General features: G+C 40.3%; 1 protein-coding gene across 3 annotated transcripts in view; it reads right to left on the minus strand.

Moving 5' to 3' along the window:
- Nucleotides 1-416: 416 nt before the first annotated feature.
- SCAF11 (SR-related CTD associated factor 11) overlaps nt 417-21,944 on the minus strand; it is a 30,090-nt gene continuing 8,562 nt past the window's right edge. Inside the window, exons 3-15 of one of the 3 annotated variants that reach the window (XM_035127112.2) lie at nt 21,743-21,903; nt 18,763-18,840; nt 16,982-17,073; nt 16,450-16,517; nt 16,091-16,143; nt 15,488-15,594; nt 14,125-14,211; nt 11,956-12,062; nt 7,320-10,166; nt 6,146-6,489; nt 3,534-3,707; nt 1,693-1,812; nt 417-1,141 (exon numbers count right to left, since the gene is read on the minus strand). In XM_035127112.2, the coding sequence (XP_034983003.2) occupies nt 1,013-1,141; nt 1,693-1,812; nt 3,534-3,707; nt 6,146-6,489; nt 7,320-10,166; nt 11,956-12,062; nt 14,125-14,211; nt 15,488-15,594; nt 16,091-16,143; nt 16,450-16,517; nt 16,982-17,073; nt 18,763-18,840; nt 21,743-21,903 (4,367 nt within the window). In that variant the 3' untranslated portion in view covers nt 417-1,012. Of the gene's footprint in view, nt 1,142-1,692; nt 1,813-3,485; nt 3,708-6,145; nt 6,490-7,319; nt 10,167-11,955; nt 12,063-14,124; nt 14,212-15,487; nt 15,595-16,090; nt 16,144-16,449; nt 16,518-16,981; nt 17,074-18,762; nt 18,841-21,742; nt 21,904-21,944 lie in introns of all 3 variants that reach the window. The other 2 variants (XM_035127110.2, XM_035127114.2) reach the window with 2 other exon arrangements.

The following is a 21,944-nucleotide window of genomic DNA, read 5'->3' on the forward strand; positions in this document are numbered from 1 at the left end:
GAGGTCAGAATGGAAAGAGCATGGCAAACTATTATGCAGCCTTCGTCATGACACAATTTTTGCTATATTTGGCTTTTACATCTCATGCCTACTACAAGCAGCTGCTTACAGTAGACCAAAACTGACAGTGGTATGCCACAGGTAGTGTTGACTAAGGCTATTGGTTACATAATCCACCTCTAATTGCAAGCAGAACGTTTTTCCTCAGGGTCATGGAAGATAAAAAGACAAAACTGAAGTTAGGCAATTAGGGCCCATATACAAAAATCAAGCACAGAATATCTTTCAAACTCACAGGACGACTCAAATGTCATTTCCCAAAACTAGTTTGAGGATGAAGCAGTGGTTTTGGTTGCCTGCACCATGCCTTTTAGAACTTTTATTTCATCTAACAACTCAAAAAAGAACTAAAAAGCCACAAAACAACAAGCAGCATAGCCTTTATTTGGTGTTACAATAGGAAAATGATGCCCAAATTTCTGGGCAACAAATTTTCTGTAGATTTTTTGTGAGTTGTTCCATTCACAAAGAGTGTGCTTTTTAAACACACATTTTGAGCCTGTAAATTGAGGCAAAACACTTTATTTAATTGGAATTGAAAAAAGGGGGAGGGGGCATTGGCAGGAGGATTAAAGAAAAATCTGCCTTGAATTTTTCCCCTGACTGATTTACATATATTGTACATATCTGTCCAAGTCACTGTATTTTGACAAACATCTGTGTTTATACACTACTGTTTGAACCAAAATGCTGTACATGTGGCATTCAACACAATTGTATATTATTAATAAGAGGGGCACTCTCCTTTATTCCTTTTAGTTTCTCTTTACATATCCTTTCCAAAAAGGATAAAGAAGCTGCAGCATTGATCTATATTTATTTATAACAAAACATTATACACTATATCGAAAAATAATTTTATCAAAATCATATTTCAACCCACTATTTTTAGTTAATAGTCCATGTCAAAATTGCACTTTGCAGACATCTCGATGGCATATTCCACCTGCGCTCATTTCCTTTCCGCAAAAACTGCCTCGTCTGGATTTTTCTTCCGTGAATGTTTGTATTTGTCCACATAAGCTTTTACCAAATTAGCCACTTTTGCAGAATTAACTTCCCCACTCTTGCTATGACAGACCTACATGAAAACAGAACACACAACCATTAAGTTAACCAGCACCAACCATACCACTTAATATCACACCGAAAGTAAATAATTATTGGGACATATGATCTCAATAAATTACCCTTGTAAGCCGTATCTGGTGGGGAGTAAGCTTCACCAGGCCTTTCTAGTTTCCCAGGGGAGTAGGAAAATATCCCCAACTCCACCCTGACTGTTAATGGCCATCAGATAAGCAAGAACAATTTTTGATATTCTAAAAGCAGGCTGGGTATAAAGGTTTCCGTTTGGGGGGGGGGACACTACAAGCTGAATAAAATATTGAGTCCACACTCTCTCCATAACCTATTATCATGTTCACGAAGAATTGTTAAAGATTGTACAAGACTAGCTTAAATTATAACTACTTATTTCACCTCCGTTAACAAACTCCTGTGTGAACTATTCTCCAGAGCAATAAGCCTGTCACTTAGCCTCACCTCTTTGCCTCCTCTGTTCAACAGGTTTCAAGGTTAGAAGAATGCAGACTGCTAAATGCAGTCTGATAGTAATAGTGTATCACTTACTTTATCTACAGCTTTTCTCACAATTTCTTTATATTCTTCTTTAGTAATATCTTTATTTTGATAGAAAGGCTTAATAGCCAGCTTCACTTCTTGCGCAGCTCTTTCTTGAATTTGCAGTTTCTAGAAAAATTAGGAAAACGAGTGTTACACTTAGGAAAAAGGCACACAAACCAACATTTTTGAAATAACCGTGTAAGATGAAGAACAGTTCTGGAGAATGGGAAAGCTTGCCCCAATTTTGTGAAAATTTGGTTGGTCCCAAAAACTATTGCTCAACTAAGGATTTTAGGGTTTCTTTGTTTTTTAATGGACCAACATGACTACTTTTGCTTTTAAGATGCATACCAATGCAAACATACTACCTTTTGATTTAGAGGAGAGCTTCATTGACACTACAAAACCATTGCAACCTCTAGTTTTATTCATCTAAGGATTATCAGATAGGCGAGTTCAATAAAGCATTGCTAGTGGTCTACAAGGCTTGTAAACAGCCACCTGGATGCTGGTGGCAAATAACAGCTGACTCTAAGCAACCAGGCAAGGAACCTTTCACAACATTTAGATCTTTTGTTCCTCTTTTCATCAAAAATAACCAGCACTTGTATGGATTGGGTAGCATACATGTGAAGGCCAGGAAAAAGAAACCCAATTGAAAACTTTTCTCTATGGGGGAAACTCTGAAAAAGCTTTAAATATTGTTCAAAGATTTTATTTTTTGACTTGAGAATGTCTACAACAATCAAATCCAAGAGGCACTTCTGCACCTAGAGGGTGCTGCTATCTTCCTGAGAGTATACGAGACCTTGTTGCTTGTGAATTGTTGCTTGTCGTCTTCTGGTCACCTATGGTCTAGAATGGAGATACCAGAAGCATCCAGATTCACATGTTCTTTTGATCTGGTGCCTCCTTTGTGGTCAATCTTTTCACCTCTCCCCTGAAATGGTCTACTTTAATTGCTACCAATTGAAAAACAAGCAAGTTGTTGCCCTGCCTTGATGCGGAATACAAAGGTCAGAAGCAAAAGCCTCAGAGAAATAATCTGGGTGAGAAGAGAACTTTAATCAAGACCCACAGAAGAAAGTGAACTACAACTGGGTATGTTTGCAGTTTTGTTTGTACAAAACAGAGGTGTTTATAGTTTTAAATTTCATACATATGCCAAATAAGACACATATACATATACATACATACATACGTACGTACATACATACATGTATGTATGTATGTATGTAAATTGTCCAGTGGCACCTTAGAGACCAACTACATTTGTTCTTGCATGCACACTTCTTTAGTATCTGTATACAGTATCTGAAGAAGTGTGCATGCACACAAAAGCTCATACCAAGAACAAACTTAATTGGTCTCCAAGGTGCTACTGGGCAGTTTTATATATATATATTTCTACTGTGTCAGACCAACACGGCTACCTACCTGAATCTAGAACCAAATAAGAGTTTTATATTTCAAGTTTCAAAAAATCTGTTTAATGTTGTGAAAACAGTAAACAAATTCAGGTTTGTATATACTGATATTTTACCCCTCCCACCCTTTGCATTCCCCCCCCCCTTCAAATTGGTAAGTTTTCTCTCTAATGAGGTGGAACTAACTTATTTGCAAGGTCAGTCTATAATCCCCCCCCCAAAAGAAACCTTATGATTTCTTAGGAAGCTAAAAAGATGATTTAAATGGAAGGTGAAAGATGACATCCTCTCCATTTCCTTAGGGTAAATAATTATTTCTCTCCAATTTTAGCATTGCAGAATTATGCACATTGCTCTTGGCTTTGAACTTGCCTGGTCTTTCTTCGAGCTATCTGCGCTGGCTTCCACCGTTACACTTACTTTGCTTTCAGCCAATTTTACAGCGGCATTAGAGGATTTGATGTTACTTGATGATGTTGCATTACCAGAACTTGGTCCCTGAACCGTTTCCACACTTCCCAGAGCAGCTGCTGTTGGAGCAGGCAAGAGGGTTGTACTCATGTTGTTGGCAACATGGGAAGTACTAGGAATAGCCTGTTTTAAAAAGTTATCAGAAGTTAATATGTTAACTAGTTGCATCCAACGCTCCTGCCCTGAACCTTTAGTTCTTGGGTGTTTCTAACATTTCTGAGAGATAGTTAATAGGTGGAAAGAGATTGTTCAACTCAGCTGAGGCTAGCCTTAACTACAGAATCCATCCTATTTGTGACACTGACCATTTCCCCTCTTTTCTGCAACCCAATAGTCTTAGTAACATGGCAATTTGTGTGAAAATGCAGGCTAAGGGGGTTTTCTGCAGACTTGGGGGGGAGGGAAGAGAACAGTCTGCAGAGCTCCTGGCAGATAGAGAGACTGAACTCCCTTGCATCATGTAAGAAGGAAACATTTGCCAGCTAGGATAGAAGCCAAAGCTCACCACCCAGGACAGGTGTAAAGACAGAAGGAACCAGTGAGAAGGCAGCCTCTCAATGATCTACTGACAGCTGGGCAGAGCGACAATGAAAACACTACAGAAATCCACAGAATAGGCAGCCATAAACCTAGGAATGCAAACTTTCTTTCCAACCAGTAATAGACAGAAGCCCTTCATTCTGGCTTTGCACTTTGATCAGGCAGTTGTGATAAAAGATATGAGCGCTGCCCAACTATTATATGGAGCAAGCAGTGCACAAGATGTGTAAGCACTTGAGTCTTCTTCCTTCAGTAGCAGTGATTTGCAATCCTGCTCTGGTTCACTCCAGATACCATGCTTGTGGAATGGCGATGGAAGAATGAGAAAGCGTCCAGGACAGATGCAGGAGGAGCAGATTCCAAAAGTAGCCAATTACAGCAGCAAACATTTCACAAGGTGGTATCTGTTGAGCAAATGCAGAGGCCCTTTTCTGAGAAGCACTTCAGAATAGGTACTTGTGCTTCAACAGAGATGTGGCAGCCGAGCAAGATCTTGAAGAAAGCTCCCCTCCCAGGCATATTGCTTTATATAGTCAGGAATGGCTAATCTGTGTTCCTGGACTACAACTCCCATCTTCCCTGACCATTGGCCTTGCTAGCTGGGGTTGATGCATCCATCATCTTAAGAGATATGGGTTCCCCATTCTCCTGCTTCATATCATCCGAAGACAGACTATTCATCCACCATGAACACTGGACTTCACATGAATGTTTTCTTCAGTTGTGGAAGGAAGTCTAACCCACCCAAGTCTCGCAAGGATATGGAGAATTGCAACAGGTTTAGATGTGGAGTGCAGGCCGGGCAACTTTTCCATGTTCTCTGGGTCAGGGTTTCCCAATGAGGTCCCTCTTCACCCCGACCCCACAATTACCTCTTCATTAAGACATTGTTTCAGTGTTGGTTTTGTTTCAATTTGATTACGCTTTCTGGAACTGAACCCTAGAGATTAACATTCTGATTACGATACGAAAGACAGCAAAACTTTGCTATCCCCACCCAAGCCAGGAATATTAACTTAAAGCAAACCTCTTCAAAGTAATGACAAACTGATCACCACACAAAGAATGACCAATATTCTCATGTTCCTTTTTATAAGTAGGGTATATCAAATGATATGTAAATGAATTTAACTATGAAGATTATCACTTCCATATAAAGACACACACAAAAATGTATTTCTTGGAGCAGGACTTGAGTAAACGCACACATATGGGATTGGCTGTTATCCTGGACCCAGATTTTAGGCTTTTGTGAACAATTTTTGTTGCTGCCCCCCTAAAAACCATCTGCATATGAATTTACTGCCAATGAATTTTTTCACAACGGGGGAAACAAATTCACCAGACTACATATAAGTTTTTTAAAAATAATATGAACTAGGCCAAATTCATGCATTATCATTGTTGCAAAGTCACTGTATCCACACTGCTGGGGACTCTGCTCTGAAGCAGCAATGTCTGCAACCAGCAACCAGGTGGGTTGGGAAGATTACAAAGGTTTTAAGTTTCCACAGCAAGGCAGGCACCTAACCTGGGAGCAGTTCTTGCTCATGTGGAAACTCATAAACCATCACCCTGTCCCACTGCAGATGGGATGACAGCCACACAACAGTATGCACGAACAGGGCCAGAAACTGAAGCTCCTCTTCCTTCTCTCTTCCTTTTGTATAAAGAATGTGTAAAGCAATACTTTCCCCCATTAGAATGATGGAAGAGAAATGTTAACTAACAAAGGATAACTGGAGATATTTTATGGCTTAAGGTGAGGGCAATCCTGAACAACTGTGGATGGTGTACAGGGTGACAGAAGGGACAGGTTATTTTCCTTCCATGGACTTCCTAAAGAATGATTCAAGCAACAACAAAAATTCCCAATGGGCTTCTGAGTCAATCTAATTACAGCATTAATTTGTTTAAGGAAAACTTCCAGCCAAATGCATATTTACATAACAAGAACTGAACCCTGTTTCAAAAGTCAGTTTTAAAACATTTATTTATTTTTTTACAACCAAAGGATATACCTGCAACGGCTTTCCATCCAGTTGGGAAGCAACATAGTTAACTTGCTGGGATGGTGGTGGAGGTGGTGGTGGAGGAGGTGGTCCCTGAGACACATTGGCTGAAGCTGCTACCTGCACGAGAGGCACTCCTGTATGAAGATGCATGGGCACCGGTGGAGGAAGGCTAAATGGATTGTGCTGAATGTTCACAATAGGACCAGGGACGCTCATTGGATAGGGGAAGATATTCATTGGCTGATGTTGCGTATTTACGGGTGTCATTACATTCATCTGTGGCTGCAGCACGTTTATAGGTAGTTGAGAACTTTCACCTTGTTGGCTGGCTTGGTCTTTGAAGTTTGGATCTATCAGACGGGGGAAAGACATTTTGAAAACATGTAGTTCCATAAAGCATTACAAAAAACAGAGCACAATGGAGGGCATGCAGTCCATACATGGTATCTAATATCATCATCTTAAATCTGGAACCCAGATTTCTCTCTCTCTCCCCAAAAAGAGCACATGTGGTAGTCTGGTCTTGTTATTTTATATGCTTTTGTTTTGCTGTCTCTGCAATGTAGGCTAAAATATGGGACTAGGGAGTTGAATGGATGTAAGTCCAATGCTACCTAGCATACTGCTCCAGAAGCTCCCTAGCCCTCTAGAGTAGTTTTTGGGAAGTGGAGGAAGGAAGAGAGAGCAGAGGAGGCTGCAGAGGATGGACAATCAATGAAAAATCAATTCTCGTTGACACTCACTTAACATACAATACAGGGTTCTCTTAAAAGTATTATTGTGTGCTCCACATAAAATAAATTCTTTTCCACAGAGTTGTACTGAGCATATATATTCCAGCTACATTATTATCCACTGTACAGTATGAATAGTTATAATACCTTAACACAAATTTTTGAATAGATATACTGAAACTTTCAGGGCACCCCAAAAATCAAAGTTTTATTCAACATTAAATGTGAAGCGTGTGTGCTATAGTGGGTGAACAGGAAAGTGGAACATACACCATTTTGACGGCTTCACCATTTGAGCAAGGCTGTGAATATTTAAGGTGGGATAGTTCCACAGAAGCTAAAGTTAACCATCCCATCTAGCATTCTTAGAATTAAAAAAAGAGGGACTGTCTGCCCGCTCTATCCCAAACCAGTGATTTATGCGTTAATATGGGGAAAATAAATACCTTGCTCAGGTGCTACTTCTTCTGGCTTTGTCCATGCAGACTGTGGGCTTGACGAATTTCTTCCTCTTCTGGAATAATAATTCTGTACGTCTGCTGGTAAAGTCTTCCTCACAGCCCAGCTTGATGCAGAAGTCCACCCAGATCTATCAGCAGGTGTATCAAAAGAGAAGTCTTGCTCCATCTTACGTTTGTATGGTTGGTGCTCTGGAAACCTTGAACTTTCAATTCCGGAACTATTTGCATTCCCCGGGTGCGGCTTCTTAGTTTGCCAGCGATTTTCACTCTGATCTCCATACGTAAAGCCACCTCTGCCACGGCCACCTCTGCCACGGCCACCTCTGCTGCGATTTGAATTCCAACCTGATCCAAAGCTTCTGTTCCATGGAGGCCCTGAATCATTTTGCCTATTTTCATCCCACGGTTGATTTTTAAAATTGTCCCCCTCTCTGTTCCTTGTTTCGGGAACAGAATTTATCCTTTCCATAACCCAGTCTGGATAATCTTTCCTATGCTGGTCAGAATAAGATTGCTTGTCAGCCTCTTTGCTTGAACTGTCCCTCTCTCTTTTCATACTCTCTGTCTGCTTCTCTTGCTCATTTCTTTTATATCTGTCATTTCCTCTGGGACTTCTCCAGCTATCATTTCTCCACCGTTCTTTCCACCTGGGAGGTGAATAGCCATCCCTCTCATTTCTAGGGAATGAAGGGCCTTTGCTTCTTGTCCTCGATCTTGACCTAGATCGAGACCTTGATCGTGATTGTGACCGTCTCCTCCTACTCTTCTCTCTTTCATGATCTCTTCTTTGCCCATCTTTTTCACTATCTCTATCCCTACTTTGAGATCGGCATTTGTGCCTTGGAGAGGATTCCTTAGCTCGTGTCCGAGAAGATCGCCTTCCTTCCCTGAGAGAATCCCTTTTTGGAGAAGACGACGGTGACCTCTTCCCTTCTCTCATAAGATCCCTCTTTGGAGACTGGGACGTAGACCTTTCCCCTTCCTTCAGAGTTTCTCTTTTAGGAGAACAGGATGGGGATCTCTTCTCTTCTCTTGGAGGATCTCCTTTCGGAGACTGTGATAGAGATCTGCGCCCTTCTTTAGAAACATCCCTTTTAGGAGATCGAGACATCCTGCTTTCAGCCACAATCTCCCTCTTGGGAGATGGAGACTGGGATCTTTTCCCCTCTCTTTTGGCTGGTGACCAAGTTGTTGATGGAGAATGAAATCTTGATCTCCTAGTCCTGGTCTTTTTATCTTTTTTAAGTTCTGTGGAGCATTCTGTTTCTTCTTTCTTGTCAGAAGAGCTTGAAAGGGATACTGAGTTTTCAGTTTCATGGGAAAAGGAGGTTGCCTCTTGCTCTACACTACCACTCATTAGTGGCTGGTCTATCCGAGATTCATTCTGGTCACTGCTAAATGAGTCACACTCCATAGCTACTATCTCATTATTGTCTTCGCTAAAATGTTTAAGGTCTTCCAACTTGGGTGATGAACTGGTTCTAGAATCTTCTCTAGCCTCTTCTAAAGACTGATTGAACGTATTCTCTGAAGAAATTGTAATTAATAAATCATTATCTTTTTCATTCTCTGTGGGTACACGGACTTCTTTTTCTACAGTGTTCATACCTTCCATTTCCAATGACACCGGAAGCTTCTGTAATGTGCTTGTGGTATTTTCCAATGGCTCCTTGGCTACTGCCTCAAATCCTATTTCTTCTGGTGATTTATCCTCAGAAGAATGAGAAGCTAATGTCTTCTCGGGCATTTCCTTTTCATGCCTCTCCAACATCTCATCTACTATTGCTTCAGATTCTGACTCACCAAACAATTCATTTCTTGGACTAGGCACAGGCTCATCTGCTACAGACAAAGGTTCAATGTCTCCCAGGAATTCATTTCTAGGATCAGGAGCTGGCTCATCTTCTATTGCCACAGATTCGGTTGTACCTAGCAACTCATTTTCAGGATCAGCCAACATATCATCTGATATTGCCACGCTTTCGACTTTCTCCAGGATTTCATTCCTGGGACTGTCCAAAGGCTGATCTGCTGTTGCCACGGGTTCCAATTTCTCCGGCAATTCCTTCATAGGACTGCCTAATTCCTGAGGCTCATGAGTAAGTGTTCCTGTATCATTGCAGGTATCTTCTCTAGAAGCACTATAAATTTTATCTACTTCTTCAAAAGCAGGACATCCATTATTTTCAAACTCAGTGTCTTCCTTTACTTCACATTTTTCAGTGTCTCCCTCTAGGGTGAGCAAAGGAGGATCTTGATCACAGGAACCAGTGTCTAAAGTAGCCTGCCCTTCACCAGCATCTCCTGTAGGATCTTCCTGACACGTCACACAGTCCTTGGAATTTTCTAAGCCATTAGCAGACTCTGTTTCTACATCATTTTTGTGACTCAAGCCAGTGGCGGTATTTTCACTGTCGGGTAGATTGCTTTTATCTAGTACTGTTGTTACCTCCGTCTCAGATTCATCATCTAATAGATCGCTAGATGGTTTTCCGTAACGTCCAGAACTTCTGAGCTTCTTTTTAACCACAGGTTCCTTCTGCTTAGCTCCTCTTTTAGCCTTCCGCTTTGGAGGTAGTTTCTCAGATTCTGCAGAGGCAGCATTCATAAATGAGCTACCATCGCCACTGGCCTCACATCCAGAATTGCTGGATTTTGGTGAACTCTGAGACTGACTCGAGGTTTCAGTTTTAGCATTCCGGGCAGATCTTCTTATAGGTGTAGTATCCGAGACCTTCCTTCTTGTTCCTCTTGTGCCAGCTGCACCAGAAGTTTGTTTTTTCTCTTCTCCTTCCTGGACATGTGTAACAACATGCCCCTTTTCTGAAGACTCTAATATATATATATATATTAAAGGAAGAGGAGGAAATAATGTTTAATGTACTGAGGTAAGGTGAATGCAAACATTACTTATTTTAGAAATGTCCACATTTAATTCAGTATTTGCCTCTTTGGCTAGGCTTTTTCTTTATTCTGGGGCTACTGCCATTTCATCAAGAGTCAATTTGCCTGTTATGTCTTATTTTAGTTTATTCTTTCAAATAAATTAACTCAGATCAAATTTCTAAATTAGCATACTTTATATACAAAGCACCAAGAACACTGGCTTGGCTGCTGCTCACTATCTGAGCAATCTTCATACGTGACTCACTCCAAGCTTGCATGTCCATCCCTGTACATCCATGCATTGGCAAAGACCCATCTGTTATGTGATCACTGCAGCTAAATCCATGCCAACATGTGCATGGCTGGAGCTAGAGCCAGCAGCATGCCCCTGGTATTAATGTGCTTCAGGTGTGAAGGGGGCTCTACTCCCTTAGAAATCTATTCTCCCTTTTTGCCCTTGTATCCTCACCCCAAATGCTCATGGTCCCATCTCTGCCCCATTCTTTAAAGCCTAAAATAAAACGGACTTCTTCTATGAAGCCATTAACTCAGGTCCCCACCCTTAAATAGAATGAAGCTCAAATATGTGCAGAATCATTCATCAATTTGTGTCAACCCTAATGCCTATATTCCTATTCTGGTTCATAGAATCACTATGAACAGGAAAAAGTAGGGTAGACTGAGGAACACTGTACGGACACACTACCTCAAAAGAACTTATGATTCCTCAAAATAACCTCTCTCCTTTCTTTCTGTGTGCACATATGTGCAACACAGAGATATGTATTCTGTATATTCCTAGTAGGGAAAATGTTTTACGAAGCAGGAATTCTGTTTAAGGTAGTAAAATAAACAGAAATCTATATATCTATTGAAAAGAACTATGTGGCTCAAGTCCCTCTGAACTGCAAGTATCTATTTGTTCAGCAGGATAACCTCAAAAAGACTACATTTTATAGGCATGCTTAGAATGACTTAATTTAGGATCTGTTCAGCCCTAACTTATCCGCATGGAAATGTTATAACCGGCAGTGAAATAATTTCTATAACCTGGGGCATGGTAGAGAGAGAAGAAATTAGGGCCTGATTAAAATAGGTCTGCACATTTTACCTTAGCCACCTCCCATATTATGTTAAAAAACCAACTTTACACCTGAACATTCTTTAGACATTTCAAATTAAAATACTTCATACCAATGTGACAATTAACTCTTAAAATGTATACAGTGGTACCTCGGTTTATGAACACAATTGGTTCCGGAAGTCTGTTCATAAACTGAAGCGTTCATAAACTGAAGCGAACTTTCCCATTGAAAGTAATGAAAAGTGGATTAATCCGTTCCAGACGGTCCGCGGAGTAACCGTTCATAAACTGAAGCAAACTTTTCCATTGAAAGTAATGGAAAGTGGATTAATCCGTTCCAGACGGGATCGTGAAGTACTTAAACTGAAGCGTTCATAAACTGAAACGTGGGTGTAATTGGTTCCGGAAGTCTGTTCATAAACTGAAGCGTTCATAAACTGAAGCGAACTTTCCCATTAAAAGTAATGGAAAGTGAATTAATCCGTTCCAGATGGGTCCGCGGCGTTCATAAACCGAAAATTCATAAACCGAGGTGTTCATAAACTGAGGTTCCACTGTATTTAAATAGGGGAAATCACATAATATAGTTGGAGGAATTAATGAAATGTTGCTTTATATGAACTATAAATAAAACTTACAAAAAAAATTTACCAAAGTTTTCCAAAGGCGAAGAACTTCTCAAAAAACGAGTTCCCACTACAGAAGTGGAAACCAGACAGCAGGTTGTCATCTCTGTTTCACACCCCATGGAAGGTATTCTGTAAAAATTAACCCACATAAAAACAAGAGTTACAGGAAGAATCCTACCGGGGGCTGGTGGGGAATCACATAAGGCCACATAGAAACACATTGTATCCATTGGATAAATAATAATGAAAAGCACATGAAGGATTGAGACTCCCTTCTTGGATTTAAAGTTTGTTATCTTGGCCAAAGTCCTTTTGGGCTTAGAGGATTTGGACTCCTCTAAAAGGTCTGAAGTGGAATAGGAAAATAGAAAATGCTTTTGCTTTCCAAAATGAATTCTATCTATCCATCTATATCAGGGGTGTCAAACTCAAATTCATCGGGGGCCGCATCAGCAGTTTGGTCACCCTCAAAGGGCCGGTTGTATCTGTAGGACTATGTGTCCACTCTTTATTATCATAAATTATTGTCACTGCATTCAATTATTACTGTTTTTTGTAATAATGTAAGTAATAACTAGCATTGAAAGCAGAAACCTAGTCAGAATAATGGCAAGTAGATATTCAAATGTACAATTATTGTACAATTTATTGAAAAATGATTTTTGGTAACTGCACTGGGTGGTGGAGGCTCGCTAGGGTTTCATGCAGGACCTTTGCAGAGCTACTAGTACCTGGAGATACTGGGGTCCTTCTGCATGCAGGACAGATGTTCTGCCAGTGAGCCACCACCCTTCACCAAAGGGACTGGCTGAGGTTGACTCACTGGAACTGCTCTCCTGGTTCCAGGGTTTAAGGGCCAGAAGTATAAAGCAGCATCCTATGTTTCTGAGGAGAGGGAGAGGGAGAGGGAGAGGGAGGGGAGGGGAGGGAGGGAGGGAGGGAGGGAGGGAGGGAGGGAGGGAGGAAGGAAGGAAGGAAGGAAGGAAGAAAAGAGGGAGTGGGAGGGAGAGAGGAAGTAAGGAAAGAGGGAGGAGAAAGAAGAGTAGGAAATAAGGAAGGGAATAAAGAAGGAAAGAAAACGAAAGAGGGAGAGAAGACGGAAAGGGAGAAAGAAGGAAGGAAGTAGAGGGAAAGAAAGAATAAGAATGAGGGAGAGGAAGAAAGATGGGAAGGACAGAAGGAAGAAAGGAAGGAAGGGTGGCAGGAGGAGGAGGAGGTGAGGCAAGAGGAGGAGGAGGAGGAGGCGGCTTGCTGGGTCGGTGCCTGGCAGTGCCGTGCGGAGAGTCCCGAGCCTCTGGGACGCAGCAGTGCTCTGTATCACTTTGAATCCTCCTCCTCCTCCACGCGGCGCTGCTGGGTGCTTTGTCTGTGCTTCAGCAACAGCAGCAACAGCAGCAGCAGCTGTTTCCAGGCGCCGAGCCGTGGCAGGAGGAAGAGGATTCAAAATGCTACAGAGCACTGCTGCATCGCAGAGGCTCGGGACTCTCCATGCGGCACTGCTCCGGCCGCCTTTCTACCCCCCCCCCCCGGCCCCAGCTGTTTGTCGGCGCTTTGTGGGTCGCGCTGGCTGGGGCGCTCGGCGGGCCACATGACGAGGTCTGGCGGGCCGGATTTGGCCCCCGGGCCTTGTGTTTGACACCCGTGATCTATATCTATCTATTACTAGCTTTTAAATCACCTGGATTATGAATTTGCCTGCAAGTATCATTGTCCCAAATATTCATTAATGTTAGGTTTCTGCATTACAAATCAAAAAATAAAAATATAACCAGACTCCTATTACTGCATTCCTCTTATCTTATTATGAGCAATATGATGATCCTAGGTTTTAAGCATTCCGAATGCAAAACAAGAAACCAGACAAACGCTTTGCTTAACTGAGGTTCTATCGATTCAGAATAGTAGACAGAACCAAACTATTATATAGCAAAGCACATTTTAATATAATTAAAATTATGTATTAAATTTGTATACCGTCTTTCTTCTGAAGATCACAGGGTGGTTCACAACATAAAATATAAGTATTTTATTTTGTGTAATCATATGTAAATAAAAAAACCACAATTTCAAATACTATTGAAAGTTTAACCCATTTGTTATTGTTCTTTAGATATTGTGACTATAGCTTCACTAGTGACAAAGTGCATTTAAAAACAAAACAAAACAATTCTTAACCAGTTGATTGCTTTACCTTGCCATACTAGCTAGTACAGAACATGACAACTCCAGCTCTCTTCTCTTATGCCCGATCATTGTGTCAATTTTGCTGATCTGTATACTGGAACATAAATTTGAAATAAATTTTAGGGCCTTGATGTGCATCTTAACAAGGTGACAGATATATTTAAGATACAAATGTGCACTTATTTCCAGAATGGAAAATGATAATTGACATTCATGTACACTTTATATTAATTCTCAATAACGCTTAATAGTCTCACAAAGTGGGTGGGTCAGTATTATCCTTATGCAGCAGTTGTATGGGTTGAGGTACAGATACTGGTCTCATTCAGATAAAGAAAACTGCAGCAAAGTTGAACATTACAAGGACAAACTGATCTATCTGAAGGCTCATGTGCTTCCTCCCTCCAGCCTGCCACCACCCATCTCCTGCTCTGGCAGAGCGGTAAGGAAGATTTCAGTAGTTTCTGTTTCCATTTTTTTAAAAATGCTGCTTGTTATGATATCTAAACCCCAGACAAAATGCAGTTAATCTTAACTATAGTTCATTAAAACAAGCCTATTCATTAAGCCCATTTTAACCATGGTTTATAAAGCTGGCTTGTTTCAAATGCCACAGATAAGATTAACTACTGCTTAGGTGTCAAACACACTGAACTGCAGTCACTCTTAAATCAGAAGCCTCCTATCTTGTCCCTTGCTGTCACACCGTAAAAGGGAGCATACAACCCCTAGGCTGATATACAATCCAACACAATGGTTTAGCATTATGACAAAACACAGCCACTGGCTTCCTTAGGTCACCTAAAGTGTTCAAGAGAGATGTAATATTTGAATTGGCAATTCCTGAGTGTCAGCTCATACACAAAGCTGCAACACTACACGACAATGGAGAAGAAGTTACACACTCATATTCTAAAAACGGCAGATTTGAGGCACACATGCAAGATTTCTTAAAGCTCCAGAACTCATCAAGCTATTTCTTTACAACTTTTAGCATATAAGGAGAGGAAGGGCCGTAGCTCAGTGGTAGTGATCATGCTTTACATGTCAAAGGTCCCAGGTTCAATGCCTGGTATCTCCTGATAGGCTAGGAAGAACTGCAACCTTGGAGAGACACTACCAATCAGGGTTGACAATGCTGAATGAGATGGAACAAAAATTGCTCTAGAATATGTGCAAAGATAATATTGGGAGAATGGGCTCAATTACATATTTATCTTTTCTTGCTGGAGTAGATTCTTCTACAGTGGTTTTATATGTGAGGGGGGAAAGTTAATCTAGATCTACCATTTTCCCAGGAAGTCAAATGAGTCATATTAACATTTTACAGTATTACAATAGTCTTTGTAAAGAATAGATTCAATACTGACCATTCATTTTGGTAATTAGGAGATTCTCCACTGAAGCTACTATTAGAAGAAAATCTACCACAGAAGTTACTTCTGAGAAATCTGCTTGAGCAGGTTTGTCTTCTGGGCTACAAAATAAAGTTTTAAATGTAAAACACTGTGGTTACCTCTGCATCTAATATTCATAAAACAAAAAACAAAGTGTTCCAGATGTAAGAACATTTGAAAGAAGATTTATATTCTAGTCATATAACTGCAGAAGCCATCTAAACTGCACTGAGACACAGACAGAAATATATTCATGCAACACATTTCACAAGGTCTTGAAACTCACTTTCACTGCTAGATCTACAAACTAGGATGGAGTGGCAGGGAAGGACTCAGAGCATTTAGAAAGTCCCAAGTTCAACCTTAAGTTTTTTTCATCGTAATTAGGCACTTCAAAAAAATTATCTAGGCACAGACTTTAAAAGGTTAGGTAGCAGGTGATGGGAAAGACCTCTGCCTAAGACTCTGGAGACCCCCAGTTTGTACTGTCATTGCACAAACTTGAGGGAAAGCCGCCTTAAACAAAAATGTATTCAGTAACCTTTAGTCCTTTAAACATAAAATAATTGAACAAACCTTATTTTTCTTCATAGAAATAGAACTTTTATCTTCTTCTTTGTTTGAAGAACCTTTATAATGATTAAAAAATGCACAATCTCACTTTAATCTGATAATCATTAGCATTGAGGCAATTAGACGTAGATTAAATTTCATTTTAAACATAAGAATTTCACAAACATTTTACTACTGCAAAAGCCCTTTGGAAGAAAAACACAATCAGATATAACATCGCAAGACTTCTTTGCTCTGCTGAAATTGGCTTAGAAACCATTAATTTGATAGAAGCTTATCAAATATATCCAAAGCACTAGCAACATCTAGTTTTGAAATTTCAAAGGGAAGCCAAGTTAGTGACCAAAAAAATCCCAACTTACTGTGTTTTTGGTTCCAGCCTTTACAGGAGATTGCCGTTAAATGCACTTTCCCTGCATTTTCCTGTTTTCTGCAAACACATACAAAACAGTTACATCCCAATCAATTTAGTGTGTCCCATAAAGGAATGAACTCTATAAACACCCTAAAGATCTTTAACATCCAAGATCTAAAGAATGAAACAGCTATGATACTCTGGACACTTAAATGTACAGTAACAAACTGTTGCTTATCTCCAAAGAATATGAAGATTAATCCTGGTAAAGGGTGATAGCAACCAATGCCATCTAATGGCTCCTTTCTCAGCAAATTGTCTTAAATATTGCCTATTTAGGGTCATATCATATTCAGCATTAGTCATACTCTTAACCCAGAACAAATTAACAGACTCAAATAGCAAGTCTTTTGATCTCTATGGGAGTACTCAGAGTATTACTTATTAGTATCATCCTTATCAATCTGAAACACATCTAATCAATGTTTATGAACGAACTAGACATGACATCAACAGTAAAGGAATGGTTCATTACTAACCTTGTACAATTTTTCATATTTGCAGGGCAATACTTGCCCTCATTACAGCTAAGTAGGTCATCTTTTTTGCCTACTTGTTCCTTTATTTGAACCTGTAAGGAATGTTAAAATTAGTACAGCAATTTCCCGAATCATTTTCTCTAATATTTATAACCTAGTAGTTATGTGATTCAGCCTAAAGCATTATTCACTTAATACATGATATAAAAATGCCAATGCTGATTTATAGCATCACACTGCTTTGTTCTAAAGGAACTCTGGGTCAAGACATTCTCATTCTAGGAAAATAGACAAAGCAGAAGCTTGCTCAATAGCACACGCTTGGGTAGAGTTACCAGTAAAAAAACTAAAAACCTGTCTTGCTGTTTTCTGAAAACATCAAAAAAAAGTAATAATAATAAAACTTTTATTATAAGCTACTACGGTAGACAATTGATGAAGTTCTCATTATTTGCCATATGAAAGTGTTCCAAAGATATTGACTGAATAACAGGCTGAAATCCGCTATTGCCATCCTGCTCAGAGAACAGCTTTTGACCGTGGAGGAATCTGCTAATGTAAGAGGGAGGGGTATTTTTTTCCAGTTTCCCATTCCTATTGTAGCTCCCCACACCACTATCCACAAAGTTTTAAAGGGTCCCCTAAACTTCCATAACTGGTTTTCGGGAGCATAGGGAAATATAGCAGGACAGCAGAGTTTAAAACAATCACTGTTAGTGATCATCTCTGCTAAATCAAAAGCCATTCTGTGCATGGCATGACAGCCATGGATTTCACTCCTAATGTCTTCCTAGTTTATCATTTTGGAGCAAATACGATTTTAGCCTTTTATTATTAAATAAACATGGGTCCTAAAATTTAGACATTGTTTACTTCCCAGAAATCATGTATTTGGAAGAATCCTGATAAGAACACCATTATGGGGTTTTAGAGAAGCAGGGGTATGGAGTAAAAGGGAAGCCTAGGTTGAATAAAAAATAATGTGTGTTTCTCTTTTTCTCTCCTGCTCCACCTCTTCTGCAAATGGCAGAAGACTCAGGAGAATGGGGTTTTGCTTATGCTTGCAGAAGCAGCCGAAGTATTACACTGCTTTTACCTTCTGCAAAGACAAAACAGAGAGAACAATCTCTCCCCTTGCTCAAATCTGCAATTAATCGAAAAGAACAATCAGCATCTGCTTTGCAAATCAATCACAGTTAAACACTAAAACTTTTTGACATGTGCTGGGAATTACAGCTTGCCAACAAATAAAATATGAAATCATTTGAGTGCTAAATGGTATGATTTTACCAACACTGAGAAATAATTGTGAAGTATATAAAAAATGGGTTGGATATAGACTTCATCTTCCACAAAAGAGAAGAACTCCTTCTGTCAGGGTTAAATGGTTTAAACAAATGCGTTTTGGTCAAAGTTAGAACATGCCATTAACAGCATCCAACCTGCCTTAGTGACCAAATAATTACAGTGGTACCTCTGGTTAAGAACTTAATTCGTTCCGGAGGTCCGTTCTTAACCTGAAACTGTTCTTAACCTGAAGCACCACATTAGCTAATGGGGCCTCCTGCTGCCGCTGCGCCGCCGGAGCACAATTTCTGTTCTCATCCTGAAGCAAAGTTCTTAACCTGAGGTACTATTTCTGGGTTAGCGGAGTTTGTAACCTGAAGCGTTTGTAACCCGAGGTACCACTGTATTCAGATCTTTGAAGAACAAAATGCTAATTTATTCTGACGGTAATTTTCTAAACACAAAATATAAATTAAATAAACATTGGAATTTACCTTTATGCAGTCTTCTAATGCATTTAGTTTATATACAGCTTGGAACTGTTTGCGGTCAACTGGACATGATGCTCTGGTCTGAAAGAAGATTTTGTTCACATCTCACTATTTTATAACATTAGAAATAGGTTGGTTTGTTTTTTTAAAAAAAGGAACAACTGTATTGTCTGTCCAGTTTTTGAATCTCTTGATTCAAACCAACCAGCATGCATATTCCCCTGGAATCTTTGACTTTAAGACTCCAGATGGTAATTGGCTTAATAAGTAAATCAATTAAAGCATTAGTTGATCAATCAGCAAGGGCAAGCTGATCTGTTGGGTTGCAAATCAACAGCAATTTAATTTTTAAGGATATTTTAGAAATAATAGCCTTTCCTCCTAGGAGAGGCAGTTTTGATTAAAGGTTTACCGTAGTTCTCACATAAACCAATAAGGCACCTGTAGCAAAGGGTTTATAATACGAAATTTATTTAAATTTCAAACCAACCAAATCCATAGGACTGAGGGTTGCATCCAACTGAGTTATTGTCAGCAGCTAGTCCATGACAGTTCTACTCAGGAGAAGATGATGAAAATTAATGGACCTCAGTTAGTCATGTCCATTTATTTCAAATCAATAGTGGCAGTCCTGTATGAAGAGAATTCTGGTCCACTTTGCATGTAACACCATAGCTGCCAAGTTATCCCTTTTTTAAAGGGATTTTCCCTTATGCTGAATAGGCTTCCTCACGAGAAAAGGGAAAACTTGGCAGCTATGATGTAACACTAACCCAAAGCATAGCTAAGCAGGAATGAACAAGTAGTCTGTGGGTTCTCCAAGCACAAATTGCTGCCACTTCACTCCCCAGGTCCTGCTGCTATTACAGTTGGGTCATGGCTTGGTTGAGTGCTACATTTGAATCTGGAATCGTGGTTGGTCTCTCTTATACAAACCATGTGCAGTAAGACACAAACACGAACTACAACTTGTGTTTTGTTTGGAGCAAGACAACTACCAGTCTGGGTTGAGACACAGCACCAAGAAAGCTGACGTAAGCCTTGTTGACCAGTTAAAAACAAACAAATGACTGGGTTCAGATGACATCCACCCAAGAGTTCTTAAAGAACACAAATGTGACACCTCTGTGTGTGCATGCATATTGGTGTGTGGATGGTAAAAGGTGAATAAATGATTTTTTTGGAATTAAATGATGACAACAAAGATATAAAAGGAATTATGAAAGCAGACATGTTTGATATTTCAGGTGTGTGTGGTGGAAATCCTACAGGTGATAAAATAAAGATGTGATCTTGCACTTTAGATAAGATAGCAAGCAACCAGGAAGTCACATGGTGGAGGCAGAGTGGTAAACCCAGGTCTCCAAAGAGTGGTGGAAGCAGGGGCACAATAGAAACTGAATTCTGACTCCCTAGTGTCCTTACTGCAGTAATATTCATATCATTCCCTCCTGAGGAATGGGAAGGGCCACAGACTGCCACACAGCAGTGACTCAGATCCAGCAACTAGGAAGTTCTTCTACAACCAACCTACGAGACCCTTCTAGGTATTGACATGCAGACTGACTGCAAGATCTGAGCCCTCCTCTCAACCCACCTGGTTCCAGTCACACATTCTGCTCATTAAACAAGATCAACCTGTGCAGAAGTGCAATGCCTGCTGGCATGGGCTTTGCTTGCCACACTGTTTTTCTACCATTGAGGCCTGTTGGCTTGTGTATTGAAAGCAGAGGGCCTAAAGATTTTATCATGACCACAATTCATGTAAAGGTAAAGGTATCCCTGACCATTAGATCCAGTCACGAACGACTCTGGAGTTGTGGTGCTCATCTCGCTCTATAGGCCGAGGGAGCCGGCGTTTGTCCACAGACAGCTTCCGGATCATGTGGCCAGCATGACTAAGCCACTTCTGGCAAACCAGACCAGTGCACGGAAACACCGTTTACCTTCTCGCCGGAGCGGTACCTATTTATCTACTTGCACTTTGCCATGCTTTCGAACTGCTAGATGGGCAGGAGCTAGGACCGAACAACAGGAGCTCACCCCGTCACAGGGATTCGAACCGCCAACGTTCTGATCAGCAAGCCCTAGGCTCTGTGGGTTAGACCACTGCGCCACCCACACCCCACAATTCAGGATAATTAGCTTCAAATACTTGAAGGAATGCCATGAACATAGATTCGCTCCGGGGTGCAGTTTGTAACCCGAAAAGTATGTAACCCAAACAAGCGCGAAAGCGCACTTCTGCGCATGTATGAACTGCGCAGAACGCTTCTGCGCATGTGTAGACCGTGCGTGCAGCGAAAAATACTTCCGGGTTTGCGGAGTCCGCAACCCGAAAGTACGTAACCCGAAGCAAACGTAACCCGAGGTATGACTGCATTGACTTTTAGAAACATTTGGTCCTACTGATTAGAATAGGACATGATATTATAAATGCATTTAGGTTCTGGGCTTTATAATATCTGCCACAGTGATAAGTGATCACAGCAATAAAAGTTGCCTAGAAAAAGTAGTTCTCCAAAAAGATTTCTAAGAAGCTGGATAAGCATCAGTTATAATACTGCATATGATGTGGATAAGACTTTAGGTCCTTATGAAGTTCTCTCAATCTCTACAATTATCTGGGTTGTTCATCACAATAAGCAAAATGCTGAAAGCAACAATGTTATATTGCATAAGCCTAGCTACATGGGCAAAGAAAGAAGTCTACAGTAACAAAGCACAATATTACAAAGTTGCAAGAAAATAGGTCAGTACTATGTGATCATCATTTAGCAGATTTCCCTGGAAAGCAACAGTAAGAACTTTGGAAAGGAGACACAATAATTACCTATAGAATTTGGGAAGAAAAATAGACAAACCATTTATCAAGAACTCACAACATTAACTTCCAACAGACAGGAGAAATATTGCCCTTTAAAAAGATTTTAAGCATTTAAGTAGCCAGTTTACAAGTTTCCCATGAACCACCTATACTTACTTCAGCCCATTTAAGGATGCAGGTCATGCAGAAGATGTGACTGCAGTTTTCAGGAAAACCAACCTCCTGCTCTGCCAGGCAGTTTAGACAGATTGGACACCTGTCATCTTCATCAGAGAGAAAGCTAGAAGAACAGGAGCAGTTTTCTTCATTCTCTTCACCTGTTATAAAATGTAAAAGCTCTGTGAAGTCTGTAGTAGCA

Source organism: Zootoca vivipara, chromosome 10 (assembly GCF_963506605.1).
Source record: "Zootoca vivipara chromosome 10, rZooViv1.1, whole genome shotgun sequence".
In the NCBI taxonomy this organism is placed as follows: Eukaryota; Metazoa; Chordata; class Lepidosauria; order Squamata; family Lacertidae; genus Zootoca; species Zootoca vivipara.